At 41.9% G+C, this 20,116-nt stretch overlaps 1 protein-coding gene and 2 long non-coding RNA genes across 4 annotated transcripts in view; 2 read left to right on the top strand and 1 right to left on the bottom strand.

Annotated features, from left to right (window-relative positions):
• The window catches only part of PLOD2 (procollagen-lysine,2-oxoglutarate 5-dioxygenase 2), a 94,234-nt gene extending 88,734 nt beyond the window's left edge, over window positions 1–5,500 (bottom strand). For both annotated transcript variants that reach the window (XM_077864793.1, XM_077864794.1), the window contains exon 1: window positions 5,298–5,500. In XM_077864793.1, coding sequence (XP_077720919.1) covers window positions 5,298–5,430 — 133 coding nt within the window. In that variant the 5' untranslated portion in view covers window positions 5,431–5,500. The remainder of the gene's footprint in view (window positions 1–5,297) is intronic.
• Window positions 4,651–20,116, top strand: part of LOC144293758 (uncharacterized) — a 28,038-nt gene continuing 12,572 nt past the window's right edge. The window contains exon 1 of the long non-coding RNA XR_013360992.1: window positions 4,651–5,018. This is a non-coding gene — a long non-coding RNA (uncharacterized LOC144293758). The remainder of the gene's footprint in view (window positions 5,019–20,116) is intronic.
• On the top strand, window positions 6,015–9,541 carry LOC144294300 (uncharacterized). The gene is made up of 2 exons (XR_013361722.1): window positions 6,015–6,591; window positions 7,074–9,541. It is a non-coding gene; the product is annotated as an uncharacterized LOC144294300 (long non-coding RNA).

The following is a 20,116-nucleotide window of genomic DNA, read 5'->3' as shown; positions in this document are numbered from 1 at the left end:
CCCTTTCTCCTCCATTTACATAAACCTACAAATATGTGCTTTCCTTTTAGCAAAGCATTCCTTTTGCTTCTTTAGGTCTCTAAAGTCTAGGCTCTATTATTTCCCATAAGTCCCAAAAGTCCAACAGAACAATAAGAAAGTCAACGAAGAGCACAGCCTGGAGAAAGGACACAAGCTCCACCTGTGTTGCTTTCCAGCTATGTGATCCTTTGCAAGTTACATAACCATTCCAAGTCTCCACTTCACCATTCATAAAATTAAAAAAAAAAAAAAAAAATCATGGTATCCAATCACCTGAGAGTATTTCTGAAGGTGTGACTTTACATTGAGTAAGGTAAGTAGAACAGAAAAATATAACCTGGGAGAAGAGCTGCTAAACCACATTTCAGAAACAAAGCCTTGCTAGATATTTCATTGATAAATTGCTAGATCATGATAGTGTATGGGTCCACAAGTAGAGAAAAGAAGTACAGTGAAAATAGTTAAAATCCTGGAAAAATGCAATCTCACTGCATTCCACTTTTCAAAATTCTACAAGTGGGCCAGACACTGAGAATCTTCATGTTACAACAGGGAAGGTACTGTGAGGAGCACAAAAATGAATAACTTAGTCCCTCATTTTAAAGAATTTATAATTTATTAAACAAAACAAAAAAAATCTAACATACATTTTGTGTGTGTGTGTGTGTGTGTGACCCTTTTACACACTGAAAACTTTATTTTAGCTGTTTGCCCAGACAACCCTTCTGATGCAGGTCACCTGCTCCCCCCCTTACTTCGTAAGCAGGGCACACTGCCCCTCACTGTGTCCCCAGTCTCGGGGCTACTAGCAGGAGCACATTACAGCAGGGGGATGCACCCGCTGGCACTCCTCACCATAAAGGCTCTCCTCCTCAAGGTAGTAATGACCCAGAATGAAAGAGGAGTGTGTTTCCAGGGGTGTGCACTTTTTTTTTTTTTTTTGATTTTTACTTATTTATTTTACTGGGCAGGGAGGGTAGAGAGTCTTAAGCAGACTCTGTGCTGAGCAGGGAACCTGACTCGGGCTTGATCTCACAAGCCTGGGACCAGGGCTTGAGCTGAAACCAAGAGTTGGAGGCCCAACCAACAGCGCCATCTAGGCGCCCCAAGGGCAAGCACTTTGGACTCAGCCCTGGGGGCCTCTCCTTCCCTCAGCTGAGATCCCCAACTCCAACCCAGAGGTATGATTGATATAAACCAACCACATTACAAAGTTAGAAAGTGAGCCAAACAAAAGCTAGTAAGGGATGGGGCGCCTCGGTGGCTCAGTCCGTGGAGCATCCGACTTGATTTCAGCTCAGGTCATGATTTCAGGGTCCTAAGAGTGAGAGCCCCGCACCCAACCCCATGTGTCAGGCTCCACATTCAGCAGGGAGTCTGTGAGATTCTGTATCTCCCTCTCCCCCACTCAAATAAATAAATAAATCTTAAAAAAAAAAAAAAAAAGATAGTAAGGGGAAGAATTTCCCGAGTTAGTTTTAACAATGAATAGAATTTGAGGAGAACCAACAGACATAAAAACTTGAGAATACTGTATATGTATGTATCTAGAATAGTAGGGTATGTGGATTAACAATTCCACCAGACATTACTAAACTGTTCTCCAAAGATGATGTGCTTCTATTAACAGTCTGTGGGTTCCCATCCTTACAACAGCTATTATGATCAGAGTTTATTTTTAAAATGTTTAAAAACAAAAAACAAAAAAATAAATAAATAAATAAAATGTTTTAATCAGGGATCCCTGGGTGGCGCAGCGGTTTAGCGCCTGCCTTTGGCCCAGGGCGAGATCCTGGAGACCCGGGATCGAATCCCATGTCGGGCTCCCGGAGCATGGAGCCTGCTTCTCCCTCTGCCTGTGTCTCTGCCTCTCTCTCTCTCTCTCTCTCTTTCTCTCTGTGTGTGACTATCATAAATAAATAAAAAAAATGCTTTAATCAATGTGATGGGTAGAAAAAGGTATCTCAATTTAACTTGCTATCCTCACATTCTCCATAGGTGTTTCATAGGTCCCTTTTCATATTATGAAATAAAAGGCATAGTCTGCTTAAGCATGAGTCGTTCTGTGGCTACAGCCCAGGCACAGAAAGTACGCAGAAGACAAGGATCTCTCTCCCTTCCAGAGGTTTCTGCAGGACCTTGGTCTTTCCCTCTCCACCCCAAAAATTGCCAGTTTGCATCAGCAGAAGGGACAAACCTTTCCTTTCCTCCCTGAATGTGCCAGAGTAAATTAAAGAGTTCATAAATGAACATGGTTGAAAAATACTGGTCTTGACAGAAACATCTGAAACCATTTCCTCCATTTTTGCCCAAAACTTGGTTTCTGCCCACTTTAGATCATGAAATAGCCAAGATACCTTAGAAAACACAAAAAAAAGTTTTGATCCAAGACTGGAGACTTGGTTGTAAACACTGGACAGATATACATCCACTCTTCTCCTCTCATCCAGAAAGCAGAAAAGTATAGGAAAGATAAATTATGGTATTAACCTGATTTGTGGACACTCATTAGGAGGCTTTTGCCTTGAAGGCTCCACACAGATAAAATTTTAAGGGAAAATACCTATAAGTAATTCTAGGAGAAAATAATTGTTTTTAACCAAAATCTTATTTAGATTCTTTCCATGCTAAAAACAAAGTTGCAACCAAATAGGAATGAACACAGTACACGGCAAAAGCCTCTGAAAGGTATAAGTAAAACCAGTGTTCTCAATCCTGGTCAACACACAGCATCAAAGAAAGCTAGGAAAAAACATATTCCAAAACTTGATTAATGTGATTCAAATAGCACATTCCTTACTACAGTGGAAAAATGGAAAATCACTATAAACATTTGCTTTCAAAAAGGAGTTGCTAGTATCATTCCAGTAACACTATAATGCCTCATTGCTCCAGATACACATTGATTTTTCTAATCTAGGGGTTTTCAACCCTGGGAAATTTTGCCCTTCAGGAGACATTTGGACATTTTTCAATCTGAGCCATTTTCCATTCTCACATGTGGAGGAGGGTGCTATTGGTATCTAGTGGGTAGGGGCCAAGGATGTCGCTAAACATAGCACAATGCACTGGACAGTACCCCCACCCCAATAAATAATTATCTGGCACAAAATGTCAATTGGGCCTAGAAAGCCTGGTCTAATCTACTTCTTCATGGCTAATTGGGGCACGGTGACAAATACAGATAGATAGAGACGGTAAGTACTTTTCTTAAAGACCTCCTATGAAGTGAGACAAGTTAGAGTTCTTAAGTTCACTTGACAGATAAATGAAAGGGTCCAAGTTAGCAATTTTCGGTTATAATATTTTAGGGAGAAAAAAAATAATAATAATAATAATATTTTAGGGAGAAACTGAAACATAGTCCAGGATTCTGGCAGTGTTATGGAGCAGTGTACTGTCTATATTTATCATCTCATCTCATTTACCTACACAAAGATTCATAATCAAACTGACTACCGCTGCCTCCAGGTATTACAAATTAATATTTTCCTGCATTTAGGTGCTAACTGAATTCCCCATGCCTACCCACCAAAATCAACCAGACCTCAGATTTCAGAAGTGGGTTTTATGTGGTCAGTTTCTTTTTTTTTTTTTTTTTTTTTATGATAGTCACAGAGAGAGAGAGAGAGAGAGGCAGAGACACAGGCAGAGGGAGAAGCAGGCTCCATGCACCGGGAGCCTGATGTGGGATTCGATCCCGGGTCTCCAGGATCGCGCCCTGGGCCAAAGGCAGGCGCTAAACCGCTGCGCCACCCAGGGATCCCTATGTGGTCAGTTTCTGAGGAAAACATTCATATCTAAAATTCTCTTTCCCTTATGTTACAGTCCATTAAAACTTTACTGTCCAGCTCCATGAAACTTTTTAAAAGCCAGAGTGGGAAAGCAAGATGCTTTGGACTATAAGCCTGGAGGAAGCTACAAAGAGATGCCTTCTATAAAAAGGGGAGGGGGATGATGGTAATGCACTGAAATAAAATATACAAAGGCTGGAGAAGTCCCTCTAAAAGCAGCAAAGCCCTTGGAGATTTATTATTTCCTAGTAAGGTTGCCTTGGGTGCTCCAACAAAGAAAGTCATTTTTCTGGGGATATATTTTTTTTTAATGTCTCCATTTCCAAGTTTGCTGAAGGCGCTTGTCTATTTTCTAGGTGTTACACTAAAAGAGAATTTGAAAAAAAAAAAAAACTCAGTTCAAATCTACAGGAACCACACAGGGTTCAGAAATCCATTACGAAACCACCAAATTTATCTGGGAGAAAGAAAAGCATCATGTAACGGACAAAAATCCATCTGCACACTGAAGTTTCTCAAGCTGACAAAGCAAGTACTGTTTGGCAGGAATGCAGAATGATGGGCATGTTAGCTCCCTGGAACCTCCTGAAACACTTACTACTGCTTAGATGGACTAGCTGGGTTCTACACCAAATGGCATCTTCTGACTGTAACCCTGAAACAGAAATTTGCCCTTGTGCTTAAAGTTTGAGCAGAAAAACGCCCTATTTACTTAAAAAAAAAAAAAAAAAGGAAAGGAAAAAGGACAAAATGATCCTAATTTTAAAAAAAGAAGCAGTACAGCAGCACAAGGACATTTAAGCGCAAGATCCAGTTTCAGAGAGTCCAGCACAGAGTCCGAGCACAAAAGCGCCAAACTCCAAGGCCTGTGCACCGGCTGGCACCGAGCCGCGTGCGGACAAACCACGCGGGGAGGCTCTTTAACTCTGGGTAAATGTAAAGCGCTCGGCGCTGCAGGCGCGGGCCTGGACTCTGCGCTGCAGGCGCAGCTTCTGGAAGCAAGACACCAGGTGGAGGGAAAGGGCTAAGCGGAGATGTGTGTCCTCCGGGCAGGTCAGGTGTCACCGGGGCGTCCCGGGGCGCTGGAGGGCACGTGTCACCACCGCGCCCCGAGCTTCGGTCGCAGAGGGCCTGCTGCCTCCTCCGACACGAGTCCTGCACGCCGGTTCCAGGAGAGGAGGAGAAAGGAGAGTCGCCCCAAAGGTGCGCGCGCCCAGCCCAGGCCCCGCAAGGCGCGACGCCGAGCCCCGCCGAGCCCCGCCGAGCCCCGCCGAGCCGGAGGGAGCTGCGCGCGCTCCGGGGCGGCGGGGGCGGCGGGGGCGGCGGGGCGGGGCTCGCAGCCTTCCCCGGGGCGGCGGGCAGGGGGCGCCGTCACTCACCTCGGGGCCCCGGCGGCGGCCCGGCTCCCGCCTCCTCACCTGCGGGCCCCGCGCGAGGGGCCGGCGGATGAATGAGCGACCCGGGAGCCGCGGGGCGACTCACCTGCGGGGATGCTGCAGGGCTTCTCCGAGTCGGCCCCGACGCCGGGGCTGCAGAGCTGCGAGGCGAGCGCCAGCAGCAGCAGCAGCAGCAGCGGCGGCGGCGGCGGCGGCTTCGGGGCGCCGCTGCAGCCCATCTCCGGCCTCCGCAGGGCCCGCGGCTCCGGCGCCCCCGCCGCCCTGCAGCGGCGCACTTCTCGCGAGAGCGCGGGGACCCCGGGCGCCCGGGACGGCGGCGGCGGCGGCGGCGGCGGGGCCGAGTGCGCGCAGCGGGGCCGCGGCGGGACGCGGGCGGGACGCGGGCGGGCGCGAGGGCGCGAGGGCGGGCGCCCCCCGGCGCCGCGGGCGACTTATAGGCTCCCCGACGGGGGAGGCGACTGGGCGGGCCGCACCCCGGCTATTGGCCGCCCGCTGACCCGCCGCGCCTGCGGTCGCCCGCGCTCGCCGTCCGTCGTCTGGGAGTGTTTGCTCAGCTCCGACCTATTTAAGGAGCGTCTGCGGCTACGTGTGGAGGCTCACGCCGAGCGTCTGGCGGCGCCGCCGAGCGTGCACTGCAGTCAGGAGTGGGCCTGGGGCGGGGGTGCGGGGGCGGTGCAGGCGGAGCCCGGCAGGTGGGCCCCTCTTCCCCGCTGCCTCAGCACCAGGCGCCTCCCGGTGCCCCCCCCCCCGCCCCCGCACTGGGAGACCGCCCTGTCATCAGAGGTGGCTGCACATCCTCGGCCGTCTCAGCTCGGAGACCTCGCCTGACTCTTTTTTTTTTTTTTAAGGTTTTATTTATTTATTCCTGAGAGACACGGAGAGAGATGCAGGCTCCCTGCAGGGAGCCCGACGCGGGACTCGATCCCCGGACCCTGGGATCACGCCCTGAGCCCAAGGCAGATGCTCAACCGCTGAGCCTCCCAGGCATCCCCCTCGCCTGACTCTTAAGTCATGGAAATGGCTCCCCCCCCCCCCACCCCGCCTCCACCCTCAATCCTCACTCGGAGGGTGGAGGGGTGGGGGCAAGTTTCTGCACTCTGTAGAAGGCAGGCCCGGTTGTTCTTTTACCCCGTACACCGAAGTGCTTTTATCGCCCGGTGAACATTTCTTGCTCCTCCGCCTGCGCCAGGAGAGCCACAGACTCTCTCCAGTAATGGCTTGTAAATCCTGTGTAATTGGAGTCCCGCCTGTGTAACCTGGGGCTGTGCCTTACAAGATCTTCCTTCAGTCCACATGGAAAATTACTCCCAGAGTTGCCTGAGCCATCTCTCCGGGGCCTGGCACATCCTCCCCTGCTTCCAGTGTTGACTCCTGTCTAAGTAAGTTCCCTTTTTCTGAATTACACCTCCTCACATTTTAGCTAGCCCCGTGTTCAGTCTGCTAGGATGAGCAGGGGCAAAAGTACCAGCGGGACAGCTTGGAGAGAAAGAATCAGATGTAATATACCCTAGTTTTCTGTAATCTTCTACCTCTATTTTCCTAAAACAAAAAATATATATATATGTATATATACATATATATGTGTGTATATATACACATATATATGTATTATTTCATATATATATATATTTGAGCCAATACCCTTTCCACTGTGAGCCTTTGGAGTTAAAACAGAAAATTATTGAAAAAGATATCCCCTTATAATCACATTGTGTCTAAAATTAGCATCATATCTAGATGAGTAACAAATGGTCTCGTTTAAAGCAGGTGGAAAAACCTGCAAAGAAATGTTGCCTGGGTGTGACATTTTAGAAAATCATTTCCTGTGCCCTGAACTAAGCCAGTTGTTACTGTTTTGAAGGTTTGGTCTCGGGGTTTTAAGAGGAAAATTGGAGAAAGTTCAGAGAAGAGTAACAAATAATTAAAGAAATGGAAAGTATGACCTGTGAGAAGAATGAAATAAGGTTTATGTAGCCTGAAGAAGAAAAAAGCTGAGGGATGGACTCCTTAATAACATCTTTCGGTGTGCGGCCAGCTCCACTCCATAAAATTAGGCAGAAAACAAACAACATCAGTCTTCTGAGTCTGAAGACTCTGAGCGGAATGGCTGGTCTTCTGGCCAAATCTCCATCTCCAGAATTCCAGAACCTGTCTACTGCACCTGAACTCCGCCAAACTCCTTGAATCGGACTTCTTGCTTCCCGGGTTGTCCAGTATCTTCGAGAATTCACCTGGTTGGAGCCTAGCTCTCTGCCCTGTCTCTCCCCCTTTTGCCTCCGTACACACTGCTAGCCTCTCCACATCAAAAGCGGGTATTTCAATTGCAAAGTCCACCAATGACTGCAGGTTCCTATGAAATTTCTCCTCTAGTAAGAGTCAAGACTATCAGACTTGTATAAAGCAAGTATTGCTTTGGGATTTTTCAAATAGCCAGGCACATTTATCATTGTCTAAAAGAGCCCCCAATTCTGAAACCGAATCCTTCCTGCCGCCTTATATTTCCAGCTGTCTGCTGAACATTTCTGCTTGGACATTCCACTGGCACAAACCCTAAAGGTCTTTAACTCATCAAATCCAGATCCCACTCACAGCTTCCTCATCTCTGTTAATGATACTTCTGCTCTCTAACTCGCATAGCCTCAGACATTCTCTGCTCTTCTCCTCCTACCCCCGCAACACACAGAACTCGATTCCAAATCCTGTCATTTTTTCCCCTGACATGTTCTCTTCATCTATTGCTTTCCATTCTCAATGCCACCTCACTAATGCACTTCTGAATATGCCCTGTGTTCCATGAACTGTTTTCCTAACTACAGACCTTTCCTGCCCCTAGTAAGATGCCACAATATACCCCAGCTAGATTCATCATTCTCAGATATTCTTTTGATTACTTTATGCCCAAACTCAAAGATTTCTTAAGGAATCTGGAAATAGTCCAAATCCTTTAACATTGAATTCAAATTCCTTTACTATCAAACCAAATCACCTCTCCCTATACCCTATAAACAACCAACATGGTTTGCTTTATTATCCCCCAAAGCAGACCAAAGACTTTGTCATTTTTATTCTCTAGAGTTTGGATAAAAATCACTGTCTTCATTTGAGTTTTTCCAGAGGTCAACCCTGAGCCAAGATTCAAGGATCAACAGTTTGTTGGGAGTTTCAGAGAAAAGGGGTAGTTGGAGGTGAAATGACTCAGGAAAGAGAATTCAGTTGATAATGGGTGCATTTATTAAATCAACAACAGTAATTGAATAGAGTTCAGTCCCACACAATTGCTGTACCTAACCCCTCAGAAATAGCCTGGCCAAGGGGCAAGAGAATGGGGGTATATATACCCCAACACTCATTAGTCATTAAGAGCTGAGAGGCACTTGTTAATTCTCAGGCATTCCAGCCTGCTTGTGCTCATAGGCACAGCAGGCTCCCAGTCATGAGGCAGCTCTTAGCCATAAGTAAGGTTGGCATATCCAGAAATGGTAAAAAGCTTTGAGGAGAAAGAAGAGGAATGAGAGGAACACTAACACCATCTGCTCAGCCACCATGCCTCTGTTGATCTCGTTCCTCCATCCAAAGAGCTCCTTTCCAGGGGCTCCTGGGTGGCTTAGTGATTGAGCATCTGCCTTTGGCTCAGGTCATGATCCTGGGGTCCCGGGATCAAGTCTCGCATCAGGTTCCCTACAAGGAGCCTGCTTCTCCCTCGGCCTATGTCTCAGACTCTCTCTCTGGGTCTCTCATAAATAAAATCTTAAAAATAAATAATAAAAAGCTCCTCTCCAAACCTCTCCTAACTCCTTTCATTGGGCTAACTTTTGTCAGGCTCAGGTGCTGCCTCCTACAGGAAGCCCAACTTTGGTGCCTCATCCTACCTCAGGCCAGGTTGGCATCCTTATTCCAGGTTTTCTTACTCTTTAAACAAATCTCTGTCATTTGCGACAGTTTTTTATTAGCATGTTTTTTGAGAGCAGGACCCAATTCTTCATCATTGCATATTAAGTAACTGGCAGATAGTAACATGTATTCCTTCATTCACTTATTCATTCAGAAAACATTGGCTATTTACCTTCTCTGTCTAGGCACTGTTCTAGATGCTGGTAAAACAAATATATTAGTGAGAAAACAAACATCCCTATGCATTTGCTCTTACATAAAGAAAGAGATAATTGGGACACCTGGGCGGCTCAGTGGTTGAATGTCTGCCTTCGGCTCAGGTCGTGATCCCAGGGTCCTGGGATTGAGTCCCACATCAGGCTCCCCTTAGAGCCTATCTCTGCCTCTCTCTCTGTCTGTCTCTCTTGAATAAATAAATAAAATATTTTTTTAAACAAAGATTCTGAGGCCATAACATATCTGGAGTGGTAAAAGAAGGCAAGCAAGGTAGCAAAGAGCAGGAGTTCAGTGACCGTGGGTAACACCAGTAGATGAAGTGTAGCCTCAAGAGGTAACAAGGAGGGCAAAGTTAAGTAGGCATTTGGACAAAGTCAGTCATAGAGCCTGATAATATCTTTGGCCTTAAGGACTTTATGCTAAGTAAGATAAGCCGCTTCAGTCTAAAATAGTCAAACTCACAAAAACTAAGAACAGAATGGTAGTTGCCAGGGGCTAGAGGAGGGGGGAAAGGGGAGCTGCTAATCAGTGGGTGTAAAATTTCAGATATGCAAGATGAATATGTTCTAGAGATCTACAAAACAACATTGCATCCATAGATAACAAAACTCTCCTGTACATTTAAAAATCCGTTAAGAGGGTCGATCTCATGGTAAGTGTTCTCACCACAAGTGAGAAAAGAGAGAGAACGCCATTCAGATGGTTGCACGCATAGTAGTGACATGGTCTGGTGTAGGGTTCGAGAAGGTTCACACAGAATCCAGATACGTGGTTAGACTGAGGGACACAGGAAGGTGAAGTACAAAGCCTGGAGACCAGTTTGGAAGGTAATATAGTGGTCAAGGAGATGATGGTGCTTTCGGCCTGGTTGGCTGCAGTAAAAGCATGTCAGCTTCTAAATAGACTTTGATTGTAGAGCCAACAATCAAATGGTTTGAATGTAGGTGTGAGAGCAAAAAAGGAGACCGGGATATTTATTCAATGAATATTTGTTAAATGAATGAGAAGTCAAACCTTGGGAACACATGAAATAGCCCTGGGGGTGGAGAGGAAGGGAGAGGTTAAATGAAATAGATGAGAAGGAAAAACAACCAGACAGCCAAGAGCTGAAACTTGGAGAAGACAAATGCTTTGAGGGGAAGAGGAGGAGTCAGCAAAGGAGACTGATAAAGTAAGAGAAATAGCAAAAATTCTGCAGAAGAGAGACTTGGGAAATAGAAAAAAGCCTGGGAAACGGTCGGTGCTTTTAGCACTATGGACATGAGTTTAAGCTCAAAATCTTAGATGGGAGCAGAGACCACAGTGAATGTAACATATAAACTGGAGATGAGGGTGTGGAGGACAGTGTGCAGCAGCACTTTCAGGCTGGCGATGCCTGGGTGGCTCAGTGGCTGAGCGACTGCCTTCGGCTCAGGGTGTGATCCTCGGGCCCTGGGACTGAGTTCCACGTTAGGCTCCTCACAGGGAGCCTGCTTCTCCCTCTGCCTATGTCTCTGCCCCTGTCTCTGTGACTCCCATAAATAAATAAATAAATAAATAAATAAATAAATAAATAAACAAATAAATAAAATCTTAAAAAAAAAAACTTTTGGGGTGTAACGCTAGTCTAAATCAGCCTCTCCTGCAGATGTCAGGGGGCAGCCTTTCTAAATTTAGGGCGAGCAAGTTGCCACCAAGCTGCAGGTGCCTTCTACAATTGAGTCTCGTGGCATACTCTGTGGACCCCAGCTGCTTTCTTTTTAAATTCTTTAAGCTTGCAATTTGAAGGGAATGATTTCCAAGGTGACTTTTTCAGGAGTTGGATATCCAAACAAGACCAGTATGAGAAAATAAACATAGGCTTAACATACAGTAAGCAAAATAGCTTTCTTCGCCCAACAAAAACATTTATTTATCATAGGGGAATGTGCATGGGCTGTTTTCTGAAGTTTTTTACTTCACTGGTTCCTTTTTGTCTCCAGGAAAAGATAGAAGCCTTTTATAGAGTCAAGTTCCCATTCAACATTCCAGCCAAGTTTTTTTTTTTTTTTAATATTTTATTTATTTACTCATGAGAGATGCAGAGAGAGAGGCAGAGACATAGGCAGAGGGAGAAGTACTCCTTGCAGGTAGCCTGATGCAGGAGTCGGATGTGGGACTCGATTCCAGGACCCTGGGATCATGACCTGAGCCAAAGGCTCAAACACGGAGCCACCCAGGTGCCCCCTCCCAGCCACGTTTTTAAGCTTCATTATATGATTTAGGCCTCTGAGCATGACTGTATAGAATCTTCCCTAGGTAGATAGGAATCATGAAACCCTCCTACCTAACAACATGATGTCAGACATAAAGCTAAACTTAGGCAGATTCAAAGTAAGAAGAGTGGGCCAGGATGGCAAAGAGAGCCAGAGAGCACACAAGTACTCCAAAGATGATCCTAACAGATGTTTTGTGACTGTTCTCACTGACTGAGACAGGGCTGTCTGAGCCATGAGTCACCCTACAAGGTCAGCAGAAGAAATGTGTGGCTTCTGAATTCGGTCTCCCAAACAATTTTACCAAAGTTCCATACCAAAGCTATGACATATTTGCTGACATAAGTGACATCAGAATGACATTAATTTAACCACAATACAGTGTTAAAAATTTTTTGTTCAATGGTAGTTTCTAATGATGTCTTAGGCTAGCTTTTCTGATCCCTCATTCTCCTGGACTTGCTTCTTCTCAGGACCATTTATTTAACTCTTTTCTGTGGAAATATCTCTATCTAGAGGCACATTTGCCCTGAAGCTAACGGAGTGTATAAGCATCAGAGACTTCACTCACAAGAGTCTCTGGGCGTATGGGGAGTGTCTGGGAATTGTATAATATCTTATGTTGAGAAGGAAGCAAGGCTATAATCAGGAACAGTTACTAAAAAAGCATTTCACAGAAACTGCCAAAGGAGATCTTGAAACCGAACCCCCAAGGATTCCATCAACTGTTAGGTTTACTTTTCTTTTCCTAAATAAGTACCCATTCTTTACCTTATTTTGAATTTGTAACACTATAGCCTTTTTCTTCTTAAAAATGCCTAAAATGATATACACTTGAGGCCCCATTAAACCTTCATCTATTCCTTGTCCTAACTCTAAATCTAGAACCAACTCTTTCCATACATATTGAGAATATAAGGAATCTATAATCAGTAATTCCTGATCAGCTTGGAGTTGGACCTCCCTGAGTCAACTCTAATCTTATACTGGGCCCAGTTTCCAAAAATGTTATTGCTACCATATTCCCGTGTGACTGAGCTCTTCTTTGCATGCCTTAGCTCATGTATTTAGTTATTATCTTGGATCCCTGTCTGATAGCCTAGTTCATCTCAGACTGAGAGCTTTCCTTGGCTCTTCATAAATCTTCAGAGAATGGAGGTCTCTAGCTTTTGCCAACCTCTGACCCTCCTTCAAGTCTGTTGCTGGCACTATCTTGCCACCTGCTATTGGGTGGCTCCTTATGTGCTCTGCCCCATGACTGGCTGGTCAGATTCTGAACATCCCTGTGCTGGCAGAGCTGATTAAGGCTGCATTGAACTTAGCATACATTGATTATGAATGTTTGATTCAGCCAGAATATTATGAGTAAGATGATTGTATCATAATTTCACTTGGTGAGATCTCCAATGATGTTAAATGGAAATGAAGCATAGCCTAACTAAGAAATACCTAGATCCAATATGCAATCAAACAGATATAAGTAACTCTAATATTAGATGTTATAAAAAGAACAGAGAATAAAATCATAGAAAATTATAAAGCTTTGGCCCCAGAGAAATGGATATTATTTTAAAATGTGCCATCAAAGTACTAGTAGTATCTTTAATTCATCATTCCTGAAATCTGGAAAATGAATTTTGTGACATACATTAAAGGAAATATTTTTTTCAATTGAACTGAAAGGAAGAAGGATTTACTTTAAAGGATGTGCCAGTAGAGGAAAGCGTGAGAGGCGCCTGGGTGGCTCAGTTGGTTAAGTGACTGCCTTCAGCTCAGGTCATGATCCCCGAGTCCCAGGATGGAGCCTGCATTGGGCTCCCTGCTCAGTGGGGAACCTACTTCTCCCTCTGCCCCTCACCTCACTTTTGCTCTCCCTCTCTGGCTCTCGCTCTCAAATAAATAAATAAAATCTTAAAAAAAGAAAGAGAGGAGAGAGAGAGAAAAATATGGCATTGGTCAGCATGCCATGCCATGCCCATTCTGAATGCAGCACCCAGAATTATAAGTATAGTCTTCTTTAGAGCATTTTTCATTACAGGTTTCCAAAAGAGATGGTTTGCGTCAGATGTAATTTTGTGTATTATAGACACATCACAATTCACAGAGTACCTTCATACCTTTGAAGATAGTTGTAATGATCATGCAGCCCACTTGCTGACTGCTGGTGAGCCTCTTTGTATCATATGTGAAACGTTCAGTGAACTCCCTGCAGGCATCATACTTTGCAAAGGCCTCTGACATTATCCCCGACACCACTCTGGTATCTGAAGGCAGCCATTTGGTGACTGCCCTCTAATTTATCTTTACCTTCAATCACAGTGTTTTTCTTAATTACTGTCCTCATGTTACTTAGTTAATGTGTGGCCCTCCTTTTTTTTTTTCCAGCTATTAATATGATTCTTAAAAATGTTTAACCTAAAGTGGAAACACTATTTAGATGTAAAGGATTGTCAGTCGAAAAAAAATGTTTCAGGTATAGACTATAAAAGGCAAATAATCATGTAAAGAACAAGTTTTTAAACAAGAATATTTTTTCTTAAAAATTTAAAAATCTCTTACAATGAAAAATATTATCGGATCAGTTCTGTAAATACCACCCTTTGATTTTTTCAGTTTTTCAATAATTATTATTGCCTAAATTAAAACAAATAAATGTGACAACTAGTATTCACACAGCAAAATTGCCCCGAAACAATCACCAAAGTGGAAAATCCCTTTTTCTCTTTATTCCACCCATGTTTTCCTTAAAGTAGGTGCACAGTTGTTCATTATTCAGTCAACAAATAGTTACTGTGCAGGCACCATATTCCAGACACTACTTTGTCCTCAGGATTTCAAAATGAATCAGACACTTCTCTCACTTTGGATATATTCATGCATGTTTAAATCACTGTGCTAAATAGTAAATTAAATCATATTATGTATTTCTTTATAATATATCTAAATAAACTTTTATTACATTAAAAATGTTCTGAATTTTGGATAACAGAATATGAGAGATATACCTTGATGTCCCAGATAAAATAATAATTTGAATTATCCTCTCAAGATAATATTTTTTGTCATTTCTGGTTTATAAGGTTAAGCATAGCATTTGTTGTCTACTGATTTGGGCACATAGTTAAATAACAGAAGTAAGAAACATTATGTTCTTTCATTTCTTTTTGTTGTTATCCATGTCAATTCTCAGTATCAGTCTTTTTTGAAAGTATAGAGCACACCTAGGAAATAATTGATTTTGATGCTTTAGTACATAAAAAAATAAATTACAAAAAAATGTCATTTTTATTGCAAAAATAAAGTGTTGGAAGGTAAGCTATTAAAGTTTTAATGTAGTCTTTACTCATGACCAATATCAAATATCAGCTAAATTTCATACATCCTAATTTTTTTCTGTCAAAAAACCAGTTTTGTGAGTATACAAAGTATATGCTAAATATACTTTTAATGTATACGCTGAAGGTATTTCATTAATGGCAATATGGCATCATGTTTATCTCAAATCTTTGACTCAGGTCAATCTGGATCCCAACCCTAATTTTACCATTCCATATCTGTGAAATCTTGACCTGATTTCTTGACCCCTTGAACTGATTGAAATTAAAGAAAATCTACTATTATGCAACTGTGTCCAGAAGCAGGGAGGTCCCCAAGCATAGGTCTATTGGGTCTGATTCTTTCTGATACTCTTGGCCTGCCGAACCCTTGCTCTTGGACTGGTAAGAACATGTGTGCAGGGGTTTTAGGAATTATACATTGACATGAAGATATCCTGAACATGAAAAGGAACTGCCATTTTTCATGTCTTTGCCCAGTAACTGCCCCCCAAAAACATGTCAAAAGACTTCCCTTGGTGTCATCAGCCAGAATTAGGTCACATGGTCATTACCTAAACCAATTCTTTTGTTTGTACCACTCCATCTCACATTCCAAGGTATTTGGCAGCTCCAAATTAGGAGCCTTTTCTCTAGCAAGAACTGTTTCATTTCTCCTCTGTAGGCACTTGGGTTTCAGCTTTCTCCACTCTGCTAAGGGATTTGCTAGGGATCTATCTGCTTTACATGTACCCATAATTTACTGGTATCATTTACTCTCATCCTACTCTTATTACCTTTTGTCTTTGCCTACTTACTTTTTGTTCTTTCCCCTACCTTTTACCTGGATTCTTGGAGAAAGTAGACAGAAATGCATGTGTTTAATCTACTATATTTAACTAGGTATTTGTTTAACTACATTAAGCCTCAATTTCCCCATCAATAAAATGAGAATGTTAACAGTTCCTATCTCATGGTATGGTTGATCAATTAAAGGAGCAAAGTATTAAAACAAATATAACATTTATAATGAAACAAATAATGCACAGGAAAGTATGTTCAATTCTATTTTATATTAAAAATTCCATAAGAATAGAAATGTTGTTGTTCTGTTTATTATTGATTAATACATATTTTTCTATTTAAATTGAATTTTTCAAACTTGCATTCAATAATCTATTAATTAAATAAAGATAACATCTTTGTAGTTACAATCATGGATTTCACAGATAAAGACATGTAGGCCTACTGGGCTGAAATCATCAAAATAGAAACTTAGAGAACCCATTGTCACTGGTACGTATTAATGACCTCCCGTTGTTGCATCCCAGCAAATAATTATCTCTTTGTTGTGGTTACAAAGAATGATATTTTTTGCAATCATTTCCTATGGGAAACTATTGGTTTCGATAAGATGATTTAGACAAGAGGTGGGTGAGACTTAAAAATGGATTTATAAATATTTTTAATATTTCTAATACTCGAACTTTGGTTTCTCAAAACCTTAGGGACCTCCATAGTGTTGTCTGATAGAAATCATTATCAGTATATGCTACATAAAGTCCAAGTGATCCACATATTAGAGGTATATTCTTTAAAAACTCTATCATCAGGATGGACCTCATCACTAAGAATAAATTTAATGGCGTCTGAACATTCCATAAAAAAAGGAAGCAGCTAATCATTTTATCACCAAAGGGCTTCTATGATCCATGCAGCACCAAGTGCCCCCTCCTTCTCTGCCCTGCCTGGCATTCCGCCTGTATCCTTCATCACATTTGCATCTGAGAGTGTATTTACTTCCTCGCATATGGGTTGTATTTTCCTTTGAGGCAGGGCTATACCTGATTCATGTTTGTATTCCCCAAACCTTAAAATTGTAGGCATGCCATATATATCTCATGAATGAATGAGAGTGTCTTTACTTCCCCCTCCCCGTCATACATAAAGACCGAATTCATTGTTTTCTTTTTCTAACTAGTATTTCAGTAATTGATATATACTTATATTACTTACTATACTGAGATTAATAAAGCAGGATATTGACTCCTTTTGTTGTATACTGCCCCCCACTCTATAAGCTATTATAGTTGTACTTCTCTGTCTTTAATTACTTCACTCTTTTTGCATCATTATACCTGACTCTCCACTTCTTTTTGATTCAGATGTTAGGAACCTGGTGTTAAGCTTACCATCATGTGCTACGAGTTTGGGAAGAGTGACTATTGAACATTGTACCTTTTCAGTCCAATGACCAATGTTCGGTTGAGCCATAATGGCAAAGTTTCATCGTCATTGAAAAGTAATGTTAGTTTGCTGTCTTATATTGTGACTTGTGAATCTTATCAGAATTTATCAGAAAACTGGCATTTAAAAATATTCAAAAAACTGGGCCGCCCGGGTGGCTCAGTGGTTTAAGCGCTGCCTTCAGCCCAGGGCCAGATCCTGGAGACCAGGGATCGAGTCCCATTTTAGGCTCCCTGCGTGGAGCCTGCTTCTCCCTCTTGCCTGTGTCCCTGCCTCTCTCCCCCTCTGTGTGTCTATCATGAATAAATAAATAAAATCTTTTAAAAAATAAAAATAAAAATATTCAAAAACAAGTGTGATGTATTATCAGATGTGAAATATTAATATGTGATAAGAACAAAATGTTTTCTATAGAAGTACCTCTCTCATCAGAAATCAAAAGGAAAACAAGAGGCCATTTACAGACAACATAAGAAAACTGTAACTGGTTAATAAAATCTTTTCTGATGTTCTTATTGTAATTTTTTTTTTTAAGAGAGAGAGAATATATGTGCAAGAGGGGCACGGTAGGGGGTGAGCAGAGGGAGAGGGAGAGAGAGAGGGAGAGAATCTTAAGCAGCTCCATGCCCAGCATGGAGCCCAACACAGACTCCATCCCATGACCCTGAGATCATGACCTGAGCAGAAATCGAGTCAGATACTTAATCAACTGAGACACTCAGGTGCCCCAAAACTTTTCTGATTTTGAAAAAAAATCTATATACCAATATTTTGTAAAGTCAGTCAATCAAGACTGGACATCATTAATAACATGATGTTACATGGATTCCCTCAGAAAATATTAATTTTATATCAGCTGTTTACTATAAAGTATTTGCCATTTCTCCAAGATGTTTAACTATGGAATTTTTAAAAGACAATAAGAGTTTTGAGGGACTAAATTTTTTTAAAATTTTAAGATTTTATTTATTTATTTGACAGAGAAAGAGGAGTAGAGAGAACAAGCAGAAAGAGTGACAAGCAGAGGGGAAGGGAGAAGCAGAAGCTCCCCACTGAGCAGGAAGCCTGATGTCAGACTCCATCCCAGGACCCGGGGATCATGACCTGAGTTGAAGGCAGATGCTAAACCTACTGAAGTCACCCAGGGGCCCTGTGGGACTAAATAAAATTTAACGTGAGGCCATGTGAATTTATTTAATCATATGTCTGCTTTCCTGTTGTGTAGAGAAGTACATCTTGGTGTAACTCCACCGATCTTTACATATATGATAATCTAATTAATTGCAATCATAGAGCTAGAAACTAAAAAAAAAAATTAGTAGAGTATTGTTTGTTGGATGAAATTTGAAAGAATAAACATATTTAAGAAATAATGTTTAAATTAACAATGTTTCTTGTATTTTTAAACTATTTCTTTCCCCCTTATTTGTTTCCAAAGCCTGAGGGCTGGCATCTACTATGTGTCATGCTGGTGGCAGGACACTAAACGCCGAATATTGAAGGCTAAGGTGAAGATTTGGCCTTTGGTCTTTGGTCACTGTCAAGACAATCCCAACTGATATTGTCTCCTTCTTGTCAATTGTTTCTGAGACTTTCAAATTTCCATCTATAAAAGGAATCCGTGTGTCTTTTCACTGCATCATTTGAAGAAAATTTGCTTTTGGTCACATGACAGTGTGAAGAGTTCCTTGAAATTGAGACATAGATTGAACATTTCCCCGAGTCATTTCAAAGCTCTGCTAATGCAATTTCACATCACTGATAGTGTCACTAATCTCCTTGTGCAGTTAAGCAATAAAACATTTGCCTCTCAGAGGGATTATAAAAAGTACGATATTAGAAATGGGATATGTCATAATGATGTGCAAGGTGACCTTTTGTACCTTATGATCTTCTGCTTCTGTTGCGCCATCTCACGAGAATTGCCTTCACTCCCCTCCCAGGCCCTGACACATGGCAGGCCCAGAGTTACACCAAGGCTTTCTACTTGCCTTGCAGCCTGCACATTAAACTTCCCCATGTAAACACATTTAATCATTCTAAAAGATGAATTTAGTTGGTGTAGCATTTTTTAAAAATATTTTCATAGATTTGCTTGAGAGGTAGATAATGTCACCATGAATTGTGAATGAAACAAGGTTGAATTTACTAAATATTTTAAGGATTATATTAAATTTTTAAATTAACTTTTAAGATTATATTAATTATATTGATAATGCAATTCCATGCTACAGAACTTTGAATGCTAGTTCCAGGGAGAGATTTTTGATCAAGTGTACATTTCCAACCTCATAAATGGAATAACTCTTGCTCTATCCTTTAAAGCCACAAACTAAATCTGCAATAGTCATATTGCTTTTTACTCTATAGTGGACATGCAAGAAGAATATGGAGAGAGGCTTTTCTAAAAGAGAGAAATAAAAACCTTTAATTTAATTTGCTGCTCAGTTTAGTAAGAATTACCAAAAGTATCTAACTCTGAGTCATTATTATTGTCATTTTTCATTCTTCACATGAGCTAAGCAATAATATGAATGAACAAATGAACAATATTCAGTAACAACAAAAAATGTGTTGTTCTTCCATGGGAAGTTTCAGGAATTCAACAATTTATCTGTGATCATTTGTAAGCATAAAACTAAATGTTCCTGGAAAGTTTTCTCTGCTATTCCTGTAATGGTTTGTAGGGTTCTTTGCTTCCTTCCTCAAGATCCACCTAACAATCTCAATCTTAAGAGAATCATTTGTCTTCTGCTTAATAGAAAAGTGGAAGCCGTCAGTATAAATGGTTTGAAGTACCTTCTTTCCCTATTCCCATTGCTGAATCTTGATCTTGGTCTTCCCAGCCTTCAAAACTGAGAGAAACAAATATTTGCTGGTTAAGCCACCCAGTCTAAGATATTGTGTTAAGGCAGCTTCACCTGCCTAGGACAGGTTCCAAAGATATTCTATTTATGTGGGTTATATTCATTGATATTTACTATATTCAAAATTAAAACAGA

Source organism: Canis aureus, chromosome 22, assembly GCF_053574225.1.
Source record: "Canis aureus isolate CA01 chromosome 22, VMU_Caureus_v.1.0, whole genome shotgun sequence".
Lineage (NCBI taxonomy): Eukaryota > Metazoa > Chordata > Mammalia > Carnivora > Canidae > Canis > Canis aureus.
The sequence above is the reverse complement of the archived record's forward strand: the minus strand, read 5'-3'. Positions and strand labels throughout refer to the sequence as shown.